General features: G+C 35.5%; 1 protein-coding gene across 1 annotated transcript in view; it reads left to right on the forward strand.

The window, feature by feature from the left end:
• rudhira (breast carcinoma-amplified sequence 3 protein rudhira) overlaps window positions 1-27,972 on the forward strand; it is a 532,797-nt gene that overhangs the window by 96,537 nt on the left and 408,288 nt on the right. Inside the window, exon 8 of the mRNA XM_090391579.1 lies at window positions 6,896-6,972. Coding sequence (XP_090247705.1) covers window positions 6,896-6,972 — 77 coding nt within the window. The remainder of the gene's footprint in view (window positions 1-6,895; window positions 6,973-27,972) is intronic.

Here is a 27,972-nt window from a genome sequence, read left to right on the forward strand (position 1 = left end):
GGAAGACCAAGATATAGGTGGATTGATACTGTACAAAGTGCCTTAGACGATAGAAATATAAGATCTGATAATGTTGGAGTCTTGACAAGTAACAGACTGATTTGGAGGAAAATTGTAGATAGGAAGTTAGTAATGATGTAATTTTTTCATGTAGTACCGTCATATCCTGTACACCCCTTGAGGGTACATGGCAGGAATTTGATGATGATGAAAAATTTTTTTTGCTATATATTCAAATACATAACTTGATTCTGATATCATATTGTACAGTTGTTTGGCAGTTTATTTTTGATCATCAATCAACCATAAAGGTTGATTGATGATCAAAGATTGATTGTTAACTGGTGATATTCTAAGATTTTCTTATGTTTTTGTATAACGTGGTGTAAACATAAGATTACCTAACTTGTTTTCATTGAAAATTAAGCTGAATTATCAGTTATTAACAGCAAATGAATCAAACAAAAAACAAGCATGAAGTTTGCAAAAAAAAATAAAAGTATATATAAATGAAAAGTAATACCATCTTATTATAGGTCCTCTACCGTTATCAGATCATCAGAATTTATCCATAACCAAGATAACCACTTTCATTGAGATTAGGGAGAATGATTACGCAGTGTTGAACCTAGGTGGTGCTAAGCACGTGGAATTTTTAGTTAAAAAGGGTTATATGTAGGACTGCCGACACCTGGTGAATATGATAAACTCAAGAGACACCTCTGAGCAGAGTGCCATGGAATATGCAGCTGTAGGAAGGATGTTTGCAGTGCATGTGAAATAGTGAGTATTTAAAGAAAGCAGTATCAGAGAAGATGGGCAGCCTTCTGAGGGGATAGTGCAGAACATCAGTAGAGTGGAAGTGACAGAGGCAATGAACAGGATGAGGAATGGAAAATTGGTGGGCCCTGACAGGATTCCAGTGGAGGCATGGAAGGCACTGGGGGAAGAGGGAATTGACCTGCTGTGGGACCTGTTCATGAAAGTTTGCCAACAGGAAAATATACCCAAGGAATGGAGGGAGAGTACTCTTGTCCCCATCTACAAGGGTAAAGGGGATGCACAAGACTGTAAAAATTACAGAGGAATAAAGTTGATGTCCCACACAATACAAAATCCTAGCAAGGGTTCTTGATGGAAGATTGAGGAAGGAGATTGCAAAGGAACAATTTGGCTTCATGTCTGGTAGATCAACAACGGATGCTATCTTTGGGTTACGGCAGATGATTGAAAAGTTTCGAGAGAAACAACGGGAGCTACATCTGGCATTTATTGATCTGGAGAAAGTATACAGTAGAGTGCCAAGGCAAGAAGTCTGGAGGCATCTGAGGGAGAAGAAGGTTCCGGAGAAATATGTTAGGTTGGTGCGGGAGATGTACAGAAATGTGAAGACAAGTGTTCGGACCTGTCTGGGACAGACAGAAAGTTTTCGAGTAACAGTTAGCTTGCATCAAGGGTCAGCATTAAGTCCATTTCTGTTTACTATTGTGATGGAGGAGGTGAGAGAAGATGCACCTTGGACAATGTTGTATGCAGATGACATCTTGCTGTGTGCAGATTCAAGAGAAGAAGTGGGAACTCAACTGGAAAGATGGAGAATAGTACTGGAAGAGAGAGGTATGAGACTAAGCAGAAGTAAGGCAGAGTATATGTGTTGCACAGTGGGTGGAGTCCTGGAGGATCTGGACAGATCTGGAGCTAGAAGGAAATGTCATCAGGAAGGTGAGAGACTTTAGATACTTAGGTTCAACACTGGAAGAAGATGGAGTAGCTGAGAAGGAAGTGGGATGAATGGAGGAACTGGAGGGAAATGTCTGGAGTGTTATGCGATAAGAGGGTGCCGATCAATCTGAAAGGCAAAATCTATAGGACAGTAGTGAGGCCAGCTATGACGTATGCTATGGAAACTGTGGCCCTGAGGAAAAAGAACATCAGTAGGATGGAAGTAGCAGAGATGAGAATGCTTAGGTGGATGTGCAGTGTGACCAGAAAGGATCGTCTGAGAAATGACTATGTGAGGGGAACAGTGAAAGTTACGAACTTAGGAGTGAAGATACAGGAGGCAAGGTTGAGATGGTTTCGTCATGTGATGAGGAGGGAGGACGAATATGTGGGAAGAAGGGTCATGCAGATAGATGTGCAAGGAAGGAGGAAGCGTGGGCGGCCAAAGAAGAGATGGAGGGAGCTGGTAGAAGAGGACTTAAGGATAAAGAACTTGGATGTGGTGACAGTCCAAGACAGGAGGATGTGGAGGAGACTCATCATCAACAGTGACCCCACTTAAGTGGGAGAAGCTGCAGAAGAAGAAGAAAGAAGTATCAGACTGTATACCCAAGGGCAAGAGGATAAATCAGGTGGAAGTTAAATGAATGAGTAGCATCATCAAGCTGTAAACATAAATAAAATTTAAAAAAAAGTTAGAGAGAAAATGCAATAAGAAAACTCATGACCAGTACAAAGAGCATGAGCAAGAAGGATGACCAGTATGGGAAGAAAAGCAAAATGAGATATTGAGAGAGCCAAGAAGGCCAAAGGAAGTTCTAGAGAATTCTTTCTTTCACAGTGTGATGAGCAAAAAGAAGAATGATTATGGAAGGATAACTTTAATGAATACAGGTAGGGAGGTGTCATGAATACAGATGACAGAAGCAGAAGAAATAGTTCAATTACTGAGTACGATCACTTTGCAATGAGTAATCCAGAAGGAGACATTGTACTGATTGATGTGACAGACCAGTTTTAGAATAGAAATAAATGAATGGAAGGTTTTTAGTATATCAACAATTTTTTATTTTTAATAAGTAACATGTAGACACAGTTGAAAATATTTAATTAAGATGGATTGGTTATAAATATTTCGATTCATGTATTGTGGATCATCAGCGTAAAACAGTTTGAAATAAAAAAATTAAACTTTTACTAGTAAATGATGATCCACATTACATGAATCGAAATATTTGTAATTAATCCATCTTAAATGAATATTTTCAACTATGTCTATATGTTGCTTATTAAGAATAATGCAGTTATCTGTTAATAAACTTATAAATCTCAGTGTTGAATGTAATTGTGAGATTAGTAGGATATTGTCCCATGTGTTATGAGAATGTTAGAGAAACTGAAGTACCCCCCAAACTAGGCTATTTAACCCTCTCATGCATGAATTTTTATGTTCATTTATAAAAAATTATAATGGCATGATACAGTACCATTTAATCTTACAGTATTACCATGATTTCATTAATTTTTGCTAAATTTGTGTCCTGTATATGTAAAAAATGATGTCCTCTGAGGACATCGTGCACTGATGCCAACAGACTACAGACATATTTCTATGGAAATGACTAAGGAATTTATTTTCATTGAAAGACATCATGAGTATTACAAAACAGATTATAAACAATTTATATTTTGCTGGACGGCATGAATTATCGAAATTTGGATTACTTAGTACATACAAAAAAGTAGAACAATTAGAATTTGCAGTACAGCTATGTAAATCAAGAATTCTCTTTGCCTAATTTTGTATGGAAAGACTGAAAACATTCCCGACAGATTGAAACCTCACATCTACCACAGATGTATCTTGTTTTACTTTTGCAGTGTACATCTCTGGAATGATTGGCATTAGCACCTGTTGTCTTCTTTGGGAAGTGTCAACTGCTGTCAAAACGTTTCTCTTGTGGCACAGAGTGAGTTTTGTGTTTCTTTAGTGCTGGTGGTGTCTGACTCGAAGTGCATCCTCATTTCTTTGTACCTAGCTGAGCTAAACCTTGATATATCAAAGCAGTTGCCACTCTTGAATTGAATTCCAACAAATCCAATTTTTGTTTTTCTTCCCATTTCCAAATGATCCGTGCATTACAAACAAGTATATTCAACATATGGTAAAAAATTCTCATATACTATCGTTTGTTCCTGGTATCATTTTGATACAAAGCTACAAGAGAGTCCATAAGGGTCCAAAACAGCTATGCTGCGAGGTAGGGGATTTCAACATACTTTTTTCTTTCCGGCTGAACCTCTGACATACAGTGACAGGCTCCTTTCCTTAGTAGCTAGATACCACATCTACTATTGAGTTATCAACCCATCTAGTGACAGTAATGCCATCAGAGGACGTGATAACTGACATATTTCCTCACCCCATTTTCTGCAAATCCTTTTCATTTTTTAATTTCTTGTCAGCACCTTGAAGTCTATTTCTTCTGCATGTACCCACATAATAAATATCATCTTCCTTTAGTTTCTTAATTAGGGAGATGCTCATGAAGAAGTTGTCTGCGTATACCTTGAAGTTCTTACCAGCAAGATCATAACAAAGCCTAAGTATTACATTTTCACTTGCACTGAATGAGTCTGAATTTTGTCTTCCAGGATCTGCACCAACATAAAAGATCAAATAAAGATCAAAACAATATACATAGCCCGAAATGCCTACCCTCACCCACATTTTGAAACCCCATTTTTTTGGTTTCTTAGATAAGTATTGTTTGAGTTGTGAACGTCCCTTGAATGGAATTGTCATCTCATCTACACTCTGAAATTCTTCTGGGCTGACAGCAGCATGGAATGTTTCATGAAACTTTTGCAGCACTGGTCTTATACGTATTGCTTTGTCTTTATTGTTGGTAGGTATTGTGTCTGAATCAACAAAATACAAATATTGCTTTATGTCCTCCCATCCGTTCACTGACATAGCATCAGCTATAATATCCATGCACAGTCCATGTTCAGAAGACCAATACTGACTTACACATGGGTATTTTATGTATGTAATGACAAGTACAATTCCAAAGTAAATTTTGAGTTCAGTCACAGTAAGTGCTAAATTATCTTTGCCTTTACAGCATGCATACAGATTAGTTTGTTTCACAATTTCATCCATCAATTCATCTGGAAACAACTGTGAAAAATAATCTACATAATCTACAGGGCTCTCTCTCTCCATGAATATTTACTTGGTGTTTTCCTCTAAACTGTGGTTCAGTACCAGCAAAGGGGATTATCTTTCTCACTAAACCACACTGGTTGTCTCTGATGGCATATGACCAGCAACAGCTATATTTTGCACACTAGCTGGACTTTGAATGTTGTGAGTCTGACCAACAGGGGAAGGACACTGAACATCACTGTCTTCACTTGAACTGTCACGCTCTTTAGGATCATATTGTGGCTGCTGGTATGTGGGATCATCATCAGAATCACTCAGCTCCCAACCATCTTCAGATTCCTCCAACAGTTTTTCAATCTCCTCTTCAGTAAGTCTCTTGTGGTAATAGGCCTTTTTTTTTTTAATGTCTGATGTAACTGGCTTTTGGTTATCCATCTGTAAGGAGATGATAATGCCAATTAGCACACTTACTGTTCATTTATGTTTGCAAAAATAAAATAAATAAAATTATAAAAATATTGTACAAGAACTTTCTAACCTCAAACTATTTGCCACATAGATTACCTTACAAACATATTGTCCTCATGTGAGGACAGGTTGTTTTCAAGTTCATTTTATGAATATGGTAATAAACATGAACAAATGAAATATTCACACTTCATCTACAAGGCGTAACAATATATAAAACCATACTAACCTTTCCAGAAGACTCATAAAATCACCAAATTCAAATCAACAAAACAGCAGCTTTTCACTTCCTCCTTGATATCACATTGCACTGCAGAAAGATTGGTATTCCTGTAACTCTGTTGAAACTCCTGCCATCTGGTGTGGTTTCTAAGAACACTTTGGTCTCCCCAGATGAGAACTACATGTCTAGTAGCACTGAATTATGAATGAATAATTATTATGAGGGAAAATATGTGTCCTCATATGAGGCCCTTGTGCATGAGAGGGTTAAGTTTCTGCACTGGCAGCATCCAGAGGGAGTGGAAAGAGGACAAGATAATTCCATTATATAAAGTAGGTTCCAAGGTAGCAAATTATAGACCAATTAGTATCTCAGTAGTAGTGATTTAGTTTAGATAAGAGGCAGTTCAGTTGATTGATCCATTTCTTACAGATTCCCTTCAGTCAGTTTCGACATTATGTCTCATACAGATATTTCCAAAGGGCACTGTTCATCAGAACTAACATCCATTATGACCATTTTTGGAACCTCCAGGAACATGAGCAGCAGCTACTCAACATCCTTTTATGTTGAACTGCAGACTCATCAGACCTGTTACTCCCATTCATCTTTTATTCCATCAATCTCATTTCTATGGAACCACTTTCCCCAAGAAGTATTTCTCAAGGACCACAATTTTCAGCTCTTTAAGAAGAATATCAACAGATTACTCTTATCCCAGCCACAAATAGCATTTATTTGCATTATAGACTTTATGGTCTCTCATGTATGGGAGTGATATTTTAAAAATGTCATATAGGTATGGGAGGGATATAATTACTAGAGTGTGTGATTCATATCAGATTTCTTAATTTCATGTAGTGCTGCTTTCAAGAGACCATCCCATCATCTTTGCCTTGGTTTTCCTCTGCTTTCCCTTTAATGTTCTGTTATTTGCTCCAGAAATCCTCAATGCACCTCGTTGTGTTGTAGAGGTGAAGTATACTGTGTGTGTGTGTATATACTTCCAGGAGGGTCATCTTAAGTATTAAGGCATATAACTGCCCAACACAGGACTCATTCTCTGGTTGGATTAACCTTTCCAGAGAATGTTAAACCCCAGCCGTTGAAAGAAACCAAAATTTGAAAGTCCAGACTACTTTATTGGAACTGACTAATAGAAAACCTGGCATAATGAAAGCATATCAGATTTGCAAATGTTAAATCTATCTTAGTATTTTAGTGTAACTGTATTTGTGTAGTATAAAATCCATAATTTACACTTCAATTAGGTATTTAAAACTATTCAGTAAAATAGATTTTATCTTTAGGGTTCTTGTTATAACATTTCCAGAAGAAATTGCTGTCTATGATGCATGTACTTTCAAAGATTTATTGAGAATTACCAGTAAGTATCACATTTTTTGACATAAATTTTAAAGTTATTGTACCTGCACGGTTTTAATTTCATTTTATTACCCAAATTTAATCCTCCAACTGGCCAGGACGTATATATATATGTTCAGCTAAATCTGTATACGATTCAGTACACCTGTTGAAAGAACATGGATAAGAAGTGCAGTTTGGCTGTTCTGTCCTTTAAAAGGTGTGATAATCCTTCACGTTGTAGAGCACACTTAACCAGATTATCTCGTGAAGCTGTCTCAGTTCTCTATAACAAGGAATGCAGTTCCTCATTTTATGCTGGGTAACTGGACTCTTAGTTATATTAGAGAGACTAAAAATATAGAAATCATTTTTATTTTCTCTTTTTATTGTACAGTTTTAAATTAGAGGACAACATATAAATCTTTGCATACTTTCTTCACTTAAATATACCTTGGAGAACCAATGTTTAATATTTTTGTGCTAATTTTGTCTAATTGCTTACTTTTTCAGAACATTTTCTTTGTTTCCGAAGAAATTAACTCACGATAATTATTTGAAATATTATTTTAAAAAAAAACTGGCTGCCGACATTCTAGATCAGTGGTTCTCAAACTTTTTTGTCTGGCGGCACACTAAAATCAATAAATAAATTTCACGACACCCCTAGTATTATTTGCTCTTTATAGAGAGTAAAGTGCCGATTAATTGATTCTGAAAGACCCACATATATAACCCATAAATAAATTGATATTACAGATACTAAAGATATGAAGGAAAGCATGTTTAAATGAAAACAGAGATTTTATTTAAACTAAATTGGTTTATTTTCAAACAACCCAAAAAACATACAAAACAAAAGCTATTATAAAGGTTCAGATGCATTGAGTGAGATCGCATTGTTGAATGGTGCGATACAAAGGGCAAAAAAACAGCTAGAGCGTATGAGCAAAAGTCGACTGAATGAACCAGCCAATAATAAAAAGTATGACAGGAAAAATAGGCATATGAGTGTGAACATGAACAAAATGAAGGATAGAGTGCTGTATGGAGACTCGTTAGTACGAGGTGTGTTAGTAGAGGATTTGACAAAATCGTACCAACCTGGTGCGACCATAAAGGATGTAACTGAGTCTATTAGAGAGCAAAACGAAAGGGTGAAAGAAATGATTGTTGTGGTGGGTACGAATGATTTGAAAGGAGATAAAATGGAAATGATAGAAGACCTGAATGAATTGTTTGAGGTAGCAAAAGAAAAGAGTGAGAGAGTTAGAATGATTAGTCTTTTGCCACGGTATGACCGTGAAATGTTTAAAAGGAGGGCCATAATTGCGAATGACTTTATGCGTGGGTTATGTATGACGAGTGTGTGGAATTTGTGGATGTGTGGAGTGAGTTCGATGGGCAAAAGGATCTATATAAGATGGATGGCTTGCATTTGAATGGTTACGGTGTAAGGAGACTTGAGAAAGTGTTGCTGAATGTAGTGTATGTGCAAATTCAGGGAAACTAGATTTATTAAGGGGGCGGTAGGTATACAGTCCTTAGGGAGGCAGTTGAATGTATGAATGAATATAATATGCCTGAGCGAATAAGGACAACAAATCAGAGTGGGATAGTTAATATAAGGCATCAAGGTAGGGTTGGGGCTAATGGGGGGTCTTAAATTCATGTACACTAATGCTAGGAGTATTAGGAACAAGAAGGATGAGTTTTTGGCCATGGTTGGTACTTCCAGACCACAGGTTATTGGTATTAGTGAATCATGGCTGACAGTAGATGATATAGCTAGTGGGATTGAATGTGATGGATATAGTGTGTTCAGGAATGACGGAGAATAAAATGGAGGGAGGAGTATTGTTGATGATAGCTGATGAGCTACAGCCAAGGAGAATAGAAGTTGAATTGCAGGATAGAGAAAAGAGCACGTTTGAGGCCATTTGGTGTGAGATTATGGCTAGCAGAACTAAATATACAATTGGGTGCTGCTATAGACCAGGTGATGGAAAAGATGGTGGTGACAGTATGCACAAGCAAATAGAAGAAATGAGTGAAAGGAGGGTAATTATTATGGGAGATTTCAACTATGGTCGCATTGATTGGAGTGAGGAGAGGACACACGGGAGGAAGGAATTGGATTTTATGCAGTTATTAAGGGATAACTATCTGCGACAGCATGTAATGGAAAATACTAGGGGTCAGAGAGTGCTTGACCTAGCAATTACATCTGAGGATTTGGCTGTAACAAATATGACCACATTACCACCAATTGGTGAGAGTGATCGTAGGGTCTTGACTTGGGAGGTGGCTAAAGGTGTGGAATTTTCAATTAAGACAGGATACGTGTGGAATTATCGGGCTGGAAAGTATGATAAGCTTAGGAGTTTGATTGGTTCAGTGCTATGGCATGTACAACTGCAAGGACTAGAAGTAGATAGTGCATGGGAGGTAGTTAAGAAGTGCTTGCATGAAGCAATGGCTGACTGTATACCTAGAGTCCGAATAATAAATCAAGTAGGGATTAAATGGATGAATAACACCATTAAGCTTGAGCTGCAAAAAAAGAAACAACTATGGAGAGAATTTAAGGAGAAAGGTGACCGGCAGGCACATGAACGGTATAAAGTGCAGGCCAGAAGGGTAACGAGTGTGGTAAGAAAAGCAAAAAAGGATTACGAAAGAACATTGGTCATGCAGGCTAAAGAGAATCCTAAACAGTTTTTTAGATATGTAGCAAGTAAAAGGAAAAATGTACATGGCAGAATGATTTTAAAGAATGCCGATGGCAGGGAGGTAACTGAATCAGTTGATATAGTTGAGTTACTTTGTGAGCACTTTGCAAGTATATATCAACCCAGGTGGTGACATTGCAGAAACGAATAAACCAGTAGATTATACAGGAATTGTGGTGAATGAAGTGGAGGTGAGTAGTCTATTGCATAACCTCAATGTCAATACATCCTTGGGATTGGATGGTATACCAGCTCATGTCGTACGAGAAGCAGCTGAAGAATTGTCAGTACCCTTGACCATTTTGTTTAATTTGAGTCTTGGGTCTGGGTTAGTCCCGAGGGGGTGGAAAGATGGGAAAATAGTTCCACTGCATAAAGGTGGTTCGTAGACTGCTGTTGTAAATTACCGACCGATTAGCATATCAGGAATCATTGTCAAGGTCTTAGAGAAATTTGTCAAGAAAAGAATACAGGATTGGATAGATGAAAATGGGATATTGTATGGGGGACAACATGGTTTTGTGAAGGGTAGATCATGGCTCAGTAACTTGCTCACATTTTATAACACAGTGACGGCTGAACTGGATAGGGGTAATGGGTTTACAGTGATACTACTGGACCTTGCCAAGTCCTTTGACAGGATACCACATGGAACCCTAATCAGTAAACTGGAGCAGATGGGGATAGATATAGGCTTGGTGAGATGGATAGGAGTGAGGTTGAAGGAGAGATACCAGAGAGTGGTTTATTCAGGAGTGGAGTCTAAAAGACGGCTTGTGACTAGTGGTGTGCCGCAGGGATCTGTTCTTGGACCACTGCGTTTCAATTTGTTCATCAATGATATAGGAAAGCATTTGAGAGGAAGTGTTCACTTGTTTGCTGATGATGCAAAGTTGGGTAGAGCAATTGTGAGTGCACAGGATGTCAAAATTTTACAGGATGATTTGGATAGTTTGGAGGACTGGGCTAGGAAAAATGGATATCAATTTAATGTGGCAAAGTGTAAGGTTATGCACTTGGGGTGAAAAGAATAGCAGCAGTATATCGCATTGGTGGAACCGTACTCCAGGAGATTGATGATTTGGGAGTGTTGGTGGATAGGGAAATGAAGTTTAGGGGATACATTGCAAAAGTGACTAAATCAGCTCATCAAATCACTTGGCTTCTGAAAAATACTTTAACATGCAGAGACAAACAAGTTATTGTTCCTCTGTATCGAGCCTTGATAAGACCCCATCTGGACTACTGTGCCCAGTTATGGGCACCGGGGTTTCTTCATGATGGGGAGGAAGTGGAGAGGATCCAGAGACAAGTGACCAAGATGATAGTAGGTCTGTAGAATGAACTTTATGAGAATAGGTTGAAGATTTGTGGGTTGCAGAGATTGGACGATAGGCGATGGAGGGGTGATATGATTGAGATATTCAAATTACTAAAGGGTTTCTATAAGATTGATCCAGAAGATATTTTTGAAAATATGACTGGTGGTGGGAGGACTAGCGGCCATGCATGGAAGCTGGGCCAGAGCGTGGTTGACAAGGGTGTTAGAGCTAGGTTTTTTACTTGGAGAGTGGTGAATGAGTGGAATAAGCTTCCAGAGTCTGTTGTGGGTGCTACGACCGGGAATGAGTTCAAGGCAAGGTATGATAGATACTGTGTCAATGTCGAATAGTTGTTCTTGACATGATGTTAGGGCCTCCCTCGATGAGTCTGTCAACTCCTTGGAGTTGCCCGGAACAACAATAATAATAATAATAAAATATGAACTTAATGTGAAATATGTGCCTGGTGTTGTTTGCATATTTTTCTTTGATATTAGGCCTTGTTTTTGAGAGAGACATTCTCATCTCATTTTCAAGGGCCTTTAGTCTTTCTCTCTTCTTTGTTTTAATATTTACGAGTGCAGAAAAATCCAGTTCACACAAATAAGATGTAGAAAATTGCAATAAGATGTTAAGTGCTTTGACTCCTATATTAGGGTACTCCTTCAGAGTTGTTATCCAAAATGAATTCAGACACATTTCTGAATGCTTCAATCTCAATGTATGATTGTTACTTATATCAATTAATTCTTCGGCTTCTATAAGACTTAACTCACTCATTACTGATGTTGACTCTACAAATGGATTTCAAATCCAATCGTATAAATTGACTGAAATGTCTGGAAAATAATGGTCAATTTTTTCTTCTAACGATGTTAAATGACTGTAAGTAAGCTTTTGCAGATCAGTGTTCTTACATTTTCTGGAAGCAACTTTAAGGAACATTTCTATATTGTTGGTGCTTAATTTTATCTTCCACATTTTTATTTTATCTTTAAAAGCTTTAATTTTATCTGTAGATGTCAAAATAATCTAATTTCTTCCTTGCATGTTGGAGTTCAGCTTGTTCAGATGATCGAATATGTCTGTTAAATAGGCTAGTTATGAACACCAAAAATCATCTTGTAATAATTTATAGAATTCTGGTTTGTCTTCATTTTGGAAAAACATTAATATTTCTTGTGTTGAATTTTTTCTTGACAATTATTCATAAGACTATTACACTTTTTTTATAATCTTTGTCAAGTAGCTTTATTTTATCCTCCTACATGTTTCGCCAATCTTTTTCTATTGGCATCCTCAGGGAATACAAACTAGTAAGCTAAAATGAAGGTTACAGACTAGGTTATAACTGATAATTCTAATTCATACAAAAAATTGGTATTGTGCGTGACAATGTGCGTGTCTCGTTAACGTGATTTATTCGTTATGGCTCATTACGTAATTGTTATGAAAGTTCATTTCTTTGACGTTTAATGATCTGATAAAAGTTTTCCAAATTTCTGGTAAAATTAGACCTTGATTCTTGTTTAGGTTTTCAGTTTTACGGGCGACTGTAGCTGCTTCTTTAAAGGTTCTTGAATGGTAGTTATCTTCTATGTATGGCATAAGGCTCTTATCCCACTCAATATGATAGTTAGTAGAGGCAAAGTGGCATGAAAGGCCTGAAATGTCTTGTCTGTTATTTCTGACATATCCTATGTGTTCTTTCTTTCTCGTTTCAAAGCTTCTAGAGGTCTGACCTACGTAACTAATACCACATGAGCAAGGTATATTATATACTCCAGAGTACTTGTAGAATGGGTGAGGATCTTTCGGTGATCTTAAAAATTTCCGAATAGTGTTGATTGGTTTGAATGCCACTCTGATCTTATGTGGTTTTAAAAGGTTAGCTAATTTTTTGGAAAGGTTGCTGACAAAAGGAATCGTAATTGTACTGATGTATTGGATGTCATCACGTTGTTGATGTGGTATATCAGTAAAGAGAATCTTGTTATAGAGTCTTTTTGGGTAACCATTTAAAGAAAGTTCTTTAAATGGTAACATCTTGACATTTTAATAAAGAAACAATCCAATAATAGTATCAACCTATCTGTATACCGAAAACCTACAAATACTGGACGTTACCTCCATTTCAACTCAGCTCATCACATAGCTCAGAAACTTAGCATTATCCATAGTCTCAAGAAAAGAGCTATACAGTATACGACAGACAAGGATGACCTACTAACGAAATTAACCACAATATCCAGAGAACTTTCTTTAAATGGTTACCCAAAAAGACTCTATAACAAGATTCTCTTTACTGATATACCACATCAACAACGTGATGACGTCCAATACATCAGTACAATTACGATTCCTTTTGTCAGCAACCTTTCCAAAAAATTAGCTAACCTTTTAAAACCACATAAGATCAGAGTGGCATTCAAACCAATCAACGCTATTCGGAAATTTTTAAGATCACCGAAAGATCCTCACCCATTCTACAAGTACTCTGGAGTATATAATATACCTTGCTCATGTGGTATTAGTTACGTAGGTCAGACCTCTAGAAGCTTTGAAATGAGAAAGAAAGAACACATAGGATATGTCAGAAATAACAGACAAGACATTTCATGCCTTTCATGCCACTTTGCCTCTACTAACCATCATATTGAGTGGGATAAGAGCCTTATGCCATACATAGAAGATAACTACCATTCAAGAACCTTTAAAGAAGCAGCTACAGTCGCCCGTAAAACTGAAAACCTAAACAAGAATCAAGGTCTAATTTTACCAGAAATTTGGAAAACTTTTATCAGATCATTAAACGTCAAAGAAATGAACTTTCATAACAATTACGTAATGAGCCATAACGAATAAATCACGTTAACGAGACACGCACATTGTCACGCACAATACCAATTTTTTGTATGAATTAGAATTATCAGTTATAACCTAGTCTGTAACCTTCATTTTAGCTTACTAGTTTGTATTCCCTGTAAAGAGAATTGGCGAAATTCGATTATTTTGGTTATAACTGACTTTTCAATATCGACTGACAGATCATTAATATGTCTACTCATAGTATCTCATTTGATAATGGAATCTTCTTTATTTCTTCTTCTTCTGCCTCAGTACCAAAAATTGTTCTCACAATTGCTGAACAGGCCGGACGAATCAAGGTTTCGCCGATAGTATGAGGCTTCATTTCCTTCGCAATTATTTCAGCAACTAAATAACTCGCTTCTTGAACTCAGTTGGAAATTGTAAACTTTCTTACAAAACTTTTACTTTGTTTTTCTTGTAATCTTATTAACTCTTTGAAATATTCAGGATTTTTATTCGACAAGTTGTCATGTTTTGTGGAGAAATGTCGCAATAATTTGCTAGGAACCATAGCCTCATTTGATAGAACCAAACCATACAAAATAATACACTTAGGTCTGGGAATTAATTTATCACCACACCACGTAAATCCCATTTTTAGATAGCTCTCTTGATATAAACGAGTTTTTACATTCTTTTTCATTGTATGCTTTTTACATGAACTTATTCTTTCTGCTTCTGTTGTTTCATTAGTGCTTTTTTGTTGCTGACCGTTAAAAATAGTCAAATCTTCATTAATGCAAGTATCAGTTTTTGATAATTTATTAGTGTGAATTGGTTTGTTAGCTTTGCTACAAGTAGACATTTCTTGATCATCAGAATCTTCACTTCTTCTTTTTTTAAGGAAAAAAATTATTCATGATTTTGAAGGGCATATGTAACTTTAATATTTTATTTTAAAATTTATTTCGAGTAAATAATTTTTTTTCCAGATAGAAAAAGGAAAAACATTTGTTTACGATGTCTCTCGTTATAGTTGGAATATATAACAATAAGAAAAACCTCTACTCACTGAATTTAACAACTTTAATATCGTACTTCGTTTATTTTCACCGATGACAAAAGACTCATGATTTTTGTTTAGGGGAAATGATCATGTATAATACTTGTCACACTGAACAGAGAAATACTAAAACAGACAGCAGGACAACTAACCATTCATTAGTTCATTTTCCCCAGTATTTATGTGTCGTCACATATCTAGTTACTACGACACGCAGTGATCGAATGAAATCCCAGGATATAATATAAGTGTGATACAAAAAATTATAATTTTTATATACGCTTCATCCATTAAAATCAAAATATATAATTTTTTTGTTTTTGATTTAGTTATTTGTGGCAATTGAAAATTTTGCTTTTTCCAAATAAACGATTCAAAATTTCGCGGCACCCTTGTGGCGTGGCATACTTGCGGCACCCTAAGGTGTCGCCCCCCTTCCCCCCCCTAGTTTGAGAACCACTGTTCTAGATTGTTATCTTTGTTCAAAATCATATTTCGAAGAATAATTCACAGATTGTGAATTATTCACAGATTGTGAATTATTCTTCGGCGACTTTGCTTTATAGAGAATAATATGCAATTCTTTAATCATATCACTATTTTTTTTTCAAAATATCGTTATCTACTGTTCTTTGCACTTTCATCTTGTTGGTTTCCCTGTATAATTGGTCTTTACAAAATGAAATAAACGGTTATTATTTAAATTGATATGTATATATTTTCTGCTAGTTTATATATTTTGCTCCGATTTTAAAGTAAGCGATACTTTTGCGTATATTCTCTCATACCAAATATGTATATGTGCATGCAATCAAATGTGAAATTTCATATTTTCACAATAGAATTGAACTTTATTTTGACTTTGATAGTTTTACCCCTCCTTCCCTCCCATTGCAACACTACCACTCCCCCCCAAAACTGTTATGAAACATAGGTACAGTTTTTATTTAATTCATTATTTTGCCATAGTAATTGTTCCACATAACATTTAGTTTTTCGACAGAAACTAGGTTTTGATTATTATAAATCAGAAAATATACATATTATTTCCTGATTACTATAAATCAAGAATTTATGTGATATTGGGTAATAGGGGAAATTAATATTTAAAAACACTGTCATCCTACAAATGCAATATCAGAATAATATGTTTCAAATGTCTGCTAATCAATCAGAAAGATGGAAAAACAAAACAGAATTTCTGTCTGTAAAATATTTAGTTATTACACGAGGTGCTTTAGTGTGCTGCCTGCTGGGCTGTTCTTTTGATCCATTTCCCAGTGGGGGTGGGTCATTAATCTCCGTTAGCTTACAGCTTATTATTGGGCAGAAAGGAATATTAGAAAGTGTACCCAATACACAATTCATTTGTGAGATGCCTGACTATACTGTTTCCATTTCATCTTTCAAGTAAATTATTTCACCAAAAAATGAAAAATATAAATAAAATATAATAAATAATTAAAATCTATAAATAATAACGTGAACATTTCCTCCTTGCCAGCATACTACTACACACAGCATTGATGTGATATAAGTTCCAAATTTCTTGTGGGATATATATATATATATATATATATATATATATATATATATTAGGATAACCAAGCAATTTTATATGCTTGGTTATTTTAGCTCCTAATCCCAAGTGTGCAAACAATTAAGTTTGCGCCTGAAACAAAGTTCAAGTCTAAAGATGGTACAACACCAGGGCAGCTCATTGTAAAGGTGGTTAAAGCTTTGATCACTATTCTTAGTATTTTCCCATAATGTAAAGCACATCTCACTAGAAGATGTATACTGCAATGCATTATGGGTGGGGTCACTACCCAGACCGGTTTCGACCTTTTTTGAGGTCTCAGTGAGTAGCTAGACCCTAAATACCAAGGTTTTAGTAATACAAAGCCTTATCAACTTTAATTATATAAGTTGCAACAAGGTGTATTAAGTTTTAATAAAAATCTCTGGAGGAGATATTGATGGGAATAAATTTTTAACTTGGGTATATTGTATATTAGGATAACCAAGCAATTTTATATGCTTGGTTATTTTAGCTCCTAATCCCAAGTGTGCAAACAATTAAGTTTGCGCCTGAAACAAAGTTCAAGTCTAAAGATGGTACAACACCAGGGCAGCTCATTGTAAAGGTGGTTAAAGCTTTGATCACTATTCTTAGTATTTTCCCATAATGTAAAGCACATCTCACTAGAAGATGTATACTGCAATGCATTATGGGTGGGGTCACTACCCAGACCGGTTTCGACCTTTTTTGAGGTCTCCTCAGTGAGTAGCTAGACCCTAAATACCAAGGTTTTAGTAATATTAAAACTTAATACACCTTGTTGCAACTTATATAATTAAAGTTGATAAGGCTTTGTATTACTAAAACCTTGGTATTTAGGGTCTAGCTACTCACTGAGGAGACCTCAAAAAAGGTCGAAACCGGTCTGGGTAGTGACCCCACCCATAATGCATTGCAGTATACATCTTCTAGTGAGATGTGCTTTACATTATGGGAAAATACTAAGAATAGTGATCAAAGCTTTAACCACCTTTACAATGAGCTGCCCTGGTGTTGTACCATCTTTAGACTTGAACTTTGTTTCAGGCGCAAACTTAATTGTTTGCACACTTGGGATTAGGAGCTAAAATAACCAAGCATATAAAATTGCTTGGTTATCCTAATATACAATATACCCAAGTTAAAAATTTATTCCCATCAATATCTCCTCCAGAGATTTTTATTAAAACTTAATACACCTTGTTGCAACTTATATAATTAAAGTTGATAAGGCTTTGTATTACTAAAACCTTGGTATTTAGGGTCTAGCTACTCACTGAGGAGACCTCAAAAAAGGTCGAAACCGGTCTGGGTAGTGACCCCACCCATAATGCATTGCAGTATACATCTTCTAGTGAGATGTGCTTTACATTATGGGAAAATACTAAGAATAGTGATCAAAGCTTTAACCACCTTTACAATGAGCTGCCCTGGTGTTGTACCATCTTTAGACTTGAACTTTGTTTCAGGCGCAAACTTAATTGTTTGCACACTTGGGATTAGGAGCTAAAATAACCAAGCATATAAAATTGCTTGGTTATCCTAATATACAATATACCCAAGTTAAAAATTTATTCCCATATATATATATATATATATATATAAAAATCATACCTTAATTATATTCCAAACAATTTTGAATAGTAGGGTAGATCATTCTCTGAGATGTTTTATTTCTTAATTTCTGAAACATTCTGTGTACCACAATCTGATGCAACTGTTTTTCAAATAATGCCCATTATAAGATTGTTTTTTTTGTAAATAAGAATACAGTTTGCCAAAACTTTGTCTATTAAATTTTCATAGCAGTGTGTGCCACAGATTAGAAATTTTCAAAGTAGCACAAATAATATTTTTTTTTTACAAATCAGCAAAATTTGATAATAAAAATTTCTGCTACACTAAAGTTTAGACAGATTGAACAATATTATTGCCTTATTTTTTTATTATTATTTTTAAATAACGAAACCTGTGGTGCATTCATAATTAGAAGAAACACAGGTATAAACCACAGTGAAAATTATTTAATTGTGAATATTTCATCCTAAGTATCTTAGGACATCATCAGTACAGTATTTAAACAAAAATTAGGAATAACATACAGTTAGGGCGCATGATTACAATCCCCTAACTGTATGTTATTCCTAATTTTTGTTTAAATACTGTACTGATGATGTCCTAAGATACTTAGGATGAAATATTTACAATTAAATAATTTTCACTGTGGTTTATACGTGTGTTTCTTCTAATTATTATTGCCTTATTTTTTTCTCTTGTGGGAGAAAAACGGTAAAATGTCACTCGTATAATTATAGCAGATTTTCTATTGGCAAAAATGGTAAGAAAATAATCATTTGCACTTTCATTTCAAAACACAAAGAAAGAACATTGTAAATTCACCCAATGAAAAAGAAAATACTAAATATTTTTCTTCTGTTATTATCTTGTTTTTTCTTGTAGTAGAAAGAAGAAATTACTGCACATATTTCTTTTGTCAATACAAGAGTTCAAAAATCTGTAAATTGATTACATTATAGCTGATAGAGAATTCATGTCAGAAAAAATATTTATGTAAAAGTTCTAACATCAGCAGATATAACGACATTTTCTGCTAGTTTAGATACGTGACATTATTGAAGTAGTTAAACTTTTGTTACTATTTTACACTAAACTGCATGAACATGTTCCTGAAGTGATTTACGTTTGTAACAGTTACCTGCAGATTGAATAGGTCTATAACCCCCCCCCCAACCCAAAAAATAAATGATTATGTAACACGTGTCTTTTCTCTTAAAAAAATTCAAATCCTGTTTTCCAGATAATTGTATCAAATAATTTAGAATTTTTCGATAATAAAAATGAAACTGATCACTATAAATAAAGAAATCATTTTTGGCATAAATACTTCATCAGCCTGTAAAAGATATGTCAGTTTTTCTGTGTTAGGATTTCTGCTAATCAACAACTGAAAATGAAACAAGACATTCTTGCTTGAGGTAATTTAGTGTGACTTCTGGGGAAACTTTCTCTCTTGTATTTCTCAACAGCAGTAAGAGTAACCTAAGACTTTAGCTTTTCCTCTAGCCAAGAGGATTATTGTCGAGCATTTCTAAGATGTATTTTAGAAATAGCAACCAGCAGCAGTAGAAGTAGTAATATTTAGAATTAAAAAAAAAAAAAAATAACACAACTGAACTTTCTTTTGTGTAGTATGCATAAACAGTTTTACATATTGAAAATATAGCATAGTATTTCTAAATCTTAGAATAATTTCAGCATACCGCTGAACAGCTGATTTCAGATGCAAAGAAGAAGTACAGAATTAGAAGCTTTGATATACAACAATGTTATTGCTTTATTTCTATTGTCAAAATGGTAAACTGAAACAAGAGATTGAAAGTTTATTTTTCACTTGGTTACACTATAATAAAGTTAGTTTAATTCTTTATCCAAATGTAAGCAAACAAAGTTTGCGCCTAAAAATATCTTCAAGACTGAGTTAAGGTGGTGCAACTCCGAGCAAAGGTGGACCAAGCTCTCATCACTGAAACAGGGAGATAGTGAGACAAGGAGTGATGAGAGCTTGGTCCACCTTTGCTCGGAGTTGCCTGGTGTTGCACCACCTCACATCAGTCCTGAAGATATTTTCAGGTGCAAACTTTGTTTGCTTACACTTGGATAAAGGATTAAACTAACTTTATTATAGTCTAACCAAGTGCAAAATAAACTTTCAACATCTTTCTCTAAATCCAGAGTAATTTAATAATAAGGTGGCACACCTTATGGCAAAAAAGGGGGTGCTTAAGGGTCAAAGCTGTATAACTGAGAGGAGACCTACACATAGCCTTTAAAGGAATGTGGAGAACCGACCAGGGCTTCGGACCTAATGTCCAATCCTCACCTTCTCATGGTGCACCCTGTTGGGTATCTACTTGGATACTGAACGAACGAGGATGGGCTGGCAATTTAGGATTTAGCCGACCAAATTGTATTCTTATTGGTTAAACCAAAATAAAAAAATGATGGTACAACATGACAAAATTTCATGCCGGCTGGGTCGTCGCCTGGTTAAACAAGGCCCCCGTTGTTTTCGCCAGGGAACCAGGGCGAACAGCGAAAAGTCAGCTACTGGAACAAATCTGAAAACAAACCCAACTCATCATCACCAGAGTTAAAGATCGGTACTATCAACGTAAGAAGCCTGAATGGCAAAGAAATGGAGCTAGCTGAGGAATTAGATAAGTACCAGATCGACATAATAGGGGTGACTGAAACAAAAAAGACCAAAACTGGTGAGATCTTTCTGAGCAATAAATACAAAATGTTATATTCAGGCAATGACAATCAAGGAAAAGAAGGAGTAGCCATAGTATTCAACACAAAATACAAGGCTAATCTTCTTGAATGGCAGTCAGTCTTAAGTAGAGTAATGTGGGCAAATATGAGAATGGGGAACTGGACAATGAGACTTATTTGTGCCTATGGTCCCACAGAAGGTTCTACTAAGGTAGAAGTGGAGGAATTTTTTTAGGCTTTAGAAAAAGCAACTGACACAATGAAAAATGAAAAGTTGGTCCTTGTTGGGGATCTAAATAGCAGAGTAGCAAATGATTGTGAGACATACAAAAATATTTTGGGAAAATTTGGAGAAAAGAGCAAAGCTAATTATAATGGCAAATATCTGTTGGATTTCTGCTCAGGACATGGACCTGGTTATTACTCACACCATGTTCCAACATAAAAATGTGCACAAATTCACATGGAGAGAAGAGGCTAGGATTAAGAATTGTCTCATTGGCTATGTTATTGTTGATAGTGATGTTTTTTCCCTGGTGCAGGACACCAGAGTGTACAGAGGATTTGAAATTGGAAGTGATCACTATTTAGTCTTGAGCAGGATAAAATTGAATTTCATATTGAAAAGAATAACATGTAAGAAAGTTTTAAAGCGAATAAAAGTTGAGCAGCTCTCAGATATGAGCTGTAGACTAAAATACACAAAGATTATTGAAGAAAAAATGAAAGAGTTTGAAAACAGAAATCAAACCTTGGAGATTCAGTGGCAAACTCTGAAGAAAACATTGATTGATTCTGCCAGAGAGGCATGTGGTGAGGTTGTCTGTAAGGATAAAAAAAATCAGAACTCCCTGGTGGACACAGGAAGTTAAAGTGGCAGTGAAGGAAAAGAAGAAAGCATACCAAAAGTTCCTGTCAAATAAGTCAGCTTGTGCTCTTAGAGAATATAGAGACAAATGCAAGAATGCTAAACACTGTGTAAAACTAGCTAAACAAAAGTCATGGGAGGACTTTGGCAAGAATATAGAAAATAAATATCAAGAAGGTGGCAAAATATTCTGGAGGTTGTTGAAGAAGCTTAAGAATGGAGGAAAGAGTGCTGTAAAAGGAATTAGAGATGATAAAGGTGACATGAAAACGGGAGAAAAAGATATCCTTGAAGTATGGAGTAATTACTTTGAAAAACTGCTAAATGAAACAAGCAGTGATGACAGCACAGTGATAAAAAACACTGACCAGGCATGCAGTCAGGAATACATATCCATACTTGAAGTAGAAAAAGCCATCAAAGGCTTGAAATGTGGAAAGGCAGCAGGACTAGATGATATTCGATCAGAAATGCTGAAGTATGGTGGTATAAGAGTCTTACATTGGCTGCACTGCATAGTTCAGAAAGCCTGGACAGAGAGACGAATTCCCGATGATTGGAGTAGAGCTCTCATAGTACCCATATATAAAAAGGGAAATAAAACTGCATGTGAGAATTACAGAGGTATTTCCCTACTGAGTGTTCCTGGCAAGATCTATGCAAGTATACTTGAGAAACGGTTGAGAAGAATTGTGGAAGAAAAGCTTGGTGAAGAACAAGCTGGATTCAGGCCAAATAGAGGCTGTCAGGATCAGATCTTCACTTTATGACAAATAGTCGAGAAAGCATGGGAATATAACAAAGATCTGTATTTAAGTTTTGTCGAACTGGAAAAGGCATATGACAAGGTGCCAAGAGAGAAGCTATTCAATATGCTGCAGTTATATGGTGTCAATGGGGCATTATATCAAGCAATACTTAGTCTTTATTTCAGTTGTAAGTCAGCAGTTAGAATTGAAGGAAGTACAGGAAGATGGTTTAATGTTAAATCTGGTGTGAGACAAGGATGTACATTATCCCCTCTGTTATTCATTATCTATATGGATCACATTATGAAGGAAAGTGGTATTAAACATGATATCAAAATTGGAGATGTTAATGTCAGCTCTTTGCTTTATGCGGATGATGTTGTACTTCTAAATAAATCCGCTACAAGTCTGCAAGATTCTCTGACTAAATTGAATAGCTGTTGTAATAGATATGGTATGAAGGTCAGCAATAAAAAGACAAAGACAATGAAAATAGGCAGAATCATTGAAAATGTCAACTGTGTTGTGAATGGAGAACCTGTGGAACAAGTAAAACATTTCAGCTATTTAGGCACGATTTTTACTGAAGATGGTAAATTAAATATAGAAATAGACAACAGAATCAGCAAAGCTGGTATGGTGGGAAGTCAATTGAATAAATTCATATGGAATAAGAGAGAAATTAGTCGGAACAATAAATTAGCTGTATATAAGACAGTGTTCAAACCAGTTTTAACTTATGGATCTGAGAGCTGGGTCAGAAGTAAAACACTTGACCAAAGACTAGAGATCACAGATATGAGAGTCCTGAGAAAGATTATAGGCATGAACAGATGGCATCAATGGCAGTATCATATTGAAAACGAGGATATTAGGAAAGAACTTGACATTGTCAGCATCCAGGAATGTGTTAGCAGAGCTAATCTCAGGTGGTATGGTCACTTAAACAGAATGGGCAAGGAAAGATTAGCAAAACAAGTGTTCTCTGCCAGGTTGGCAGCAAAACGACCCAGAGGAAGACCAAGATATAGGTGGATTGATACGGTACAAAGTGCTTTAGATGATAGAAATATATGATCTGATAATGTTGTAGTCTTGACAAGTAACAGACTGATTTGGAGGAAAATTGTAGATAGGAAATTAATAATGATGTAATTTTTTTCATGTAGTACTATCATATCCTGTACACCCCTTGAGGGTACATGGCAGGAATTTGATGATGATGATGATTATGGCAACTCCTATAGAAAAAGATGACCTCTCCATTGCTTCTGCCTGATATCTCCACTTCAGGACCTGGCTTCCACTGATGAGACCTCAATAAAGGTCGAAACCGCTATGGGTAGTGGCCCTTCCCCTAATGCATAGCAGTATACATGTCTGCAAGGAGATGTGCTTTGCATTATGGGAGATTCTGAGACAAGGAGTGATGAGAGCTTGGTCCACCTTTGCTCGGAGTTGCCTTGTGTTGCACCACATTACCTCAGTCCTGAAGATATTTTCAGGCGCAAACTTTGTTTGCTTACACTTGGATAAAGGATTAAACTAACTTTATTATTGAAATAAGAGATTTTGAATACTGTCTGAAAGCTTTCAAACCAGTAGAAACTTAAAGCAGTTATGTAACTCAGTTCCAGGAGAGGAGAGAGTTGGGGGAGTTGCAGTAAAAAATCTTAAAAATGAGCATAAATTTTGAATCATTCCATACAGGATATCCTTCCTATTATATTTTCAACATATCTACAGTGGTTAAGCACTGGATATTATAGTAATGTGCATCCTACAAAAAAAAAAAAAAAAAATGTTGCAATTTTAAGCAAAAGAAGAAGGCAAAGAGTCTCTGATAAAATTTTGGATATAAATTTTTGATACTAAAAAAGACACAATTGGAAACAGAAAACAGAGTAATGCAGTTTATAATCATTTGTTGTTCATAAAAAAAAAAAAAAAAAAAAAAAAATTCGTTCCTAAAATTGAAATGTGACGATCCATATAAAGGTATTTTACAAAGAAAGAAAGCAAAATGTCATATTTATTTCACTAAATGTTATTTAAAAATATAAATATTTGACGAAATATTTTAAATGCCAACAAACAAACATTTGAAAATTCGTGAAAAAAATCTATATTGTCAGTAAAGTGAAGTAAATTTACTATTACTAAAATATATTCATTGCAAAGGCTGATCTGTGGTTATTTCAGGATTGATTATTTATTTTGGTAGATGTGAAACTTTTTATTTTGGGAAAGAGAGAAAATAAATAAATTGTGCAGCAAAAAAAAAAAAAAAAAAAAAAAAAAAAAAAAAAAAAAAAAACGATCAAATAATCTAGTGCAGTAAAGGAAATTCCAAGTAACACAATACATTTAAAGACAAGTAACACAAAAGTCACTCCACCACAGTTAATCTGCTAATGGCTCTAAATCGCCATTAAGGGATTAATGGTGGAGGAGGATAAATACTTGATAAAAGGTAGAATGCCGATGAAGTTTTGATCCATGAAAAATGCTGGGGTGGTCTGGCTATTTCATCCACCTTGGCCAGTAGGAAGATTAAATTTGATATTTTTTAAACACGTGGAAAGGTTTGTGTTCACAGTACATGTTATTAATGACATGTACTATAAAGCATGGTATTAATGACAATGTAGAATGATAAGAAAATAATATTTATTAACTTATTGGCTGTTATTATATCCAGCATCTTCAGAGCAAAAAACAGTTTGTCACGGTATGCTACTAGGATAGAAAAAATACTAAATGCTCCCCAGAAATCCTCTCCATTGCCTATCACACAAGACTGCAGCAAAACTGTCAGGGCACATCTGAAAAAGATATCTAGAGTGCTCAATAAATATCAGCTATACATCGTATTTAAACCTTATGTCAAATTGGCAACTCTCATCCATTCATCTAAGGACAAACTCTCTTCTTAATTGCATCTAGGAGTTATGAAGTGCCCTCTATTTGTGACTGAGCTTACTATGCACAGACAGGAAGAACTGTCGACATCTGCCTTGGTGAACATAAAAATTACACCTGGCACTATTGTTATGGTAAGTCGGGTCCAGCAGACCATGCCTTGGACACCACTTCACATATGATTAATTGGAAGAAAACAAAAGTGATACATCAAAGAGTCATAAGTCAGAGAGATTGTTTTTGGAATTAACAGAAGCTTTAAAACATACTCCAAACTTCAACAAGTATGGCTGTATACATTTACCAAAAATCTGGGAGACAGTCATTTTAAGATCTAATTAATATTTGTTTTCTCTCTTTTTCCAACACAGATGGCACCTAATTAGGACTTTAGTTCCTTGTGTTGTCCGTTACAATTTTTTTTTTAAACTAGTCCCAATGTTATACCAAATTGTTGTTTTGCGTACTGTAACAAACTGTTTTTGTGTTCTGAAGATGCTTGATATAATACCAGCGAAATATCAGCAAATAAATTAATAAATATTATTTTCTTATCATTCTGTGTTGTCATCAATGCCATGAAAATAAATAACTTGATATTTTTTGTTTAAAATTACAAATTTCCAAATTTTGTAAAAGTCAAATGGCAACATTTGTTTTCACAAGACCTGTTTGCATATCTATATATTCTTGTGAATGTGCGTGTTTAATAAACCATTTTTATTATGCCACAAGTGCTATTAAAAATCCATCTAGTGAATGGGCTGCCAGTTCAACATGGCAAAGTTGAAAGGTTTTAAAGTTTGGTGATTACAGATGGGATGCAGCATATATGATTTGCGATATCTTAGAGTAGATGAGTTGAGGAGGTTTTCAAAAGGATTAAAAGCTGTTGGATAGGTTTAGAGACACTTCACTTTGGTGGCTCTGGAATGTGAAGTATGAAAACAGATTGAGGAAATGCAAATTGCAGAGTCTAGTGGATAGTAGAATGAGGAGAGACATAATTGACATAAGTTGTTAGGGGTTATTAACAGATTAATGTGGATCAGATTTATGTGTGGTTGGAATGCATTGCCTGGAAGTGTGGTGAGTGTGGAGATGGCGAATGCATTCAGGTCACAGTATAATGAGCTGTGTGTGTGTGATGGAGACATTTGAAGCCTAATAATAATATAACTTGCCTCATACCATCCTTGGGTCTTGAAAAGTGTTCAGTACCACCCTTCTTGCAGGATAGGTTATCTGGCTTTGGACAGCAGCAGAACATGCTATTTCCTCCTATCAGGGTTAGTACCCCTGATAGTTTTTTTTTTCTTGTTTTGTACAATAAAAACAAGGATTATAAAGGAACTTTCCTTGCTTGGGATAGCATTGTCATCCTTATCATCGACTCTGTCTGCTGTATCTTCTAATTATAATGAAGGTGCATTTTTGTGTTCATACTGCTCTCATTTTTTCTCCTCTGTTTGAGGTCTTGGTGTTCATCAATCATCTGAACATCCTGCTGAGGTTAACTCTGTGTAGAGCAGGCCAAGGGTAGATGTATACCAGAAGTACAGCAAATTCTTGCTTCATAGAGGTCAACTTATTTATTGCTAGTGAGCAAAACATCACTATGTCTCTTTTATCTGTTCTCTCCCATAGATCCTTCAATGAAATTAAATTGCATAGAAAAGCTATAGATCATTAGTTAAGTATCAGTTAACTAATGAACAAGAGTTCATGCCTTCTGTAATTACATTAGTCTGGTTGGCTGAGTGGTCAGCATACCTACTCTCCAACCAGCAGACTGCAGGTTTGAATCTTGCCGTGTGCATGGATGTTTGTGATTGTCTTAGGCAGGAGATGAATTTAATTGGCTAATGTGAGACCACTGTTCTTGAAGTGACTTGCAAAACATTTGGTCTCTAGAGCAGGTTCCTGGACTATAGAAAAAAAATTAATTAAAAATATATAATTAATCAAAAAAAAATCCTTGGCCTGCCCACTGTACAAAATGTACTGTAGTTTTGCAAAAAACCTTTCATGGGTAGGAGCAACATAAAAAAATGTTCTTTGAATGAAACACTTTGGATTCTTATTTGGCTCAGTCTGTACAAGAACTTGCATTGGACTCCTAATATCATCAATTGCTTAAGGTTATTATTTCTATAACTTCAAGTCTTTTGTCAAAAATGTCATTCTCATGTGGTAGGCACTTGAAGGGTTAGTTGTATGGAGAGTGTGGAAGTGTCCTCTCCTAAGAGAAGGAATAAAGAATAGAGGTGCATCATCAAGTTTAATATAGGAAGGAGAACTTAACTATCTTCTGATCAATTTTCAGATTTTGCTGCCTTTTGAAGCTAGGTATTCTCTACTGTATTTCAGCCAATTGGCTTTGATTGTTCTCCATCGCATTCAGATTGTCTTTATTATATGATTGAACAATCAGAAATTTAAGCAGCCTTTCTGTAAAAACTCTTCTGCTCCTGGTCCTGATAGTTTTTATTACAATTATGTTGAATATTCTACTCAAGTTTCTAAAGAATGTTAAATCTTCACTTGGTTTAATCATATTCCTCCATTGCTTAGAAGTTCAAGGACTATATTCATCTCCCAAAAAATCAAATGCTAATTTGTCTCAATACAGACTTATTATTGCTATAATAATAGCTTCTATAATTCTTAGACTCTTTCACAAAATATTGAAGTGTTT

The sequence above is a fragment of the Typopeltis vanoorti genome, chromosome 4 (assembly GCF_054136105.1).
Source record: "Typopeltis vanoorti isolate ZY-2024b chromosome 4, IOZ_Tvanoo_1.0, whole genome shotgun sequence".
Lineage (NCBI taxonomy): Eukaryota > Metazoa > Arthropoda > Arachnida > Uropygi > Thelyphonidae > Typopeltis > Typopeltis vanoorti.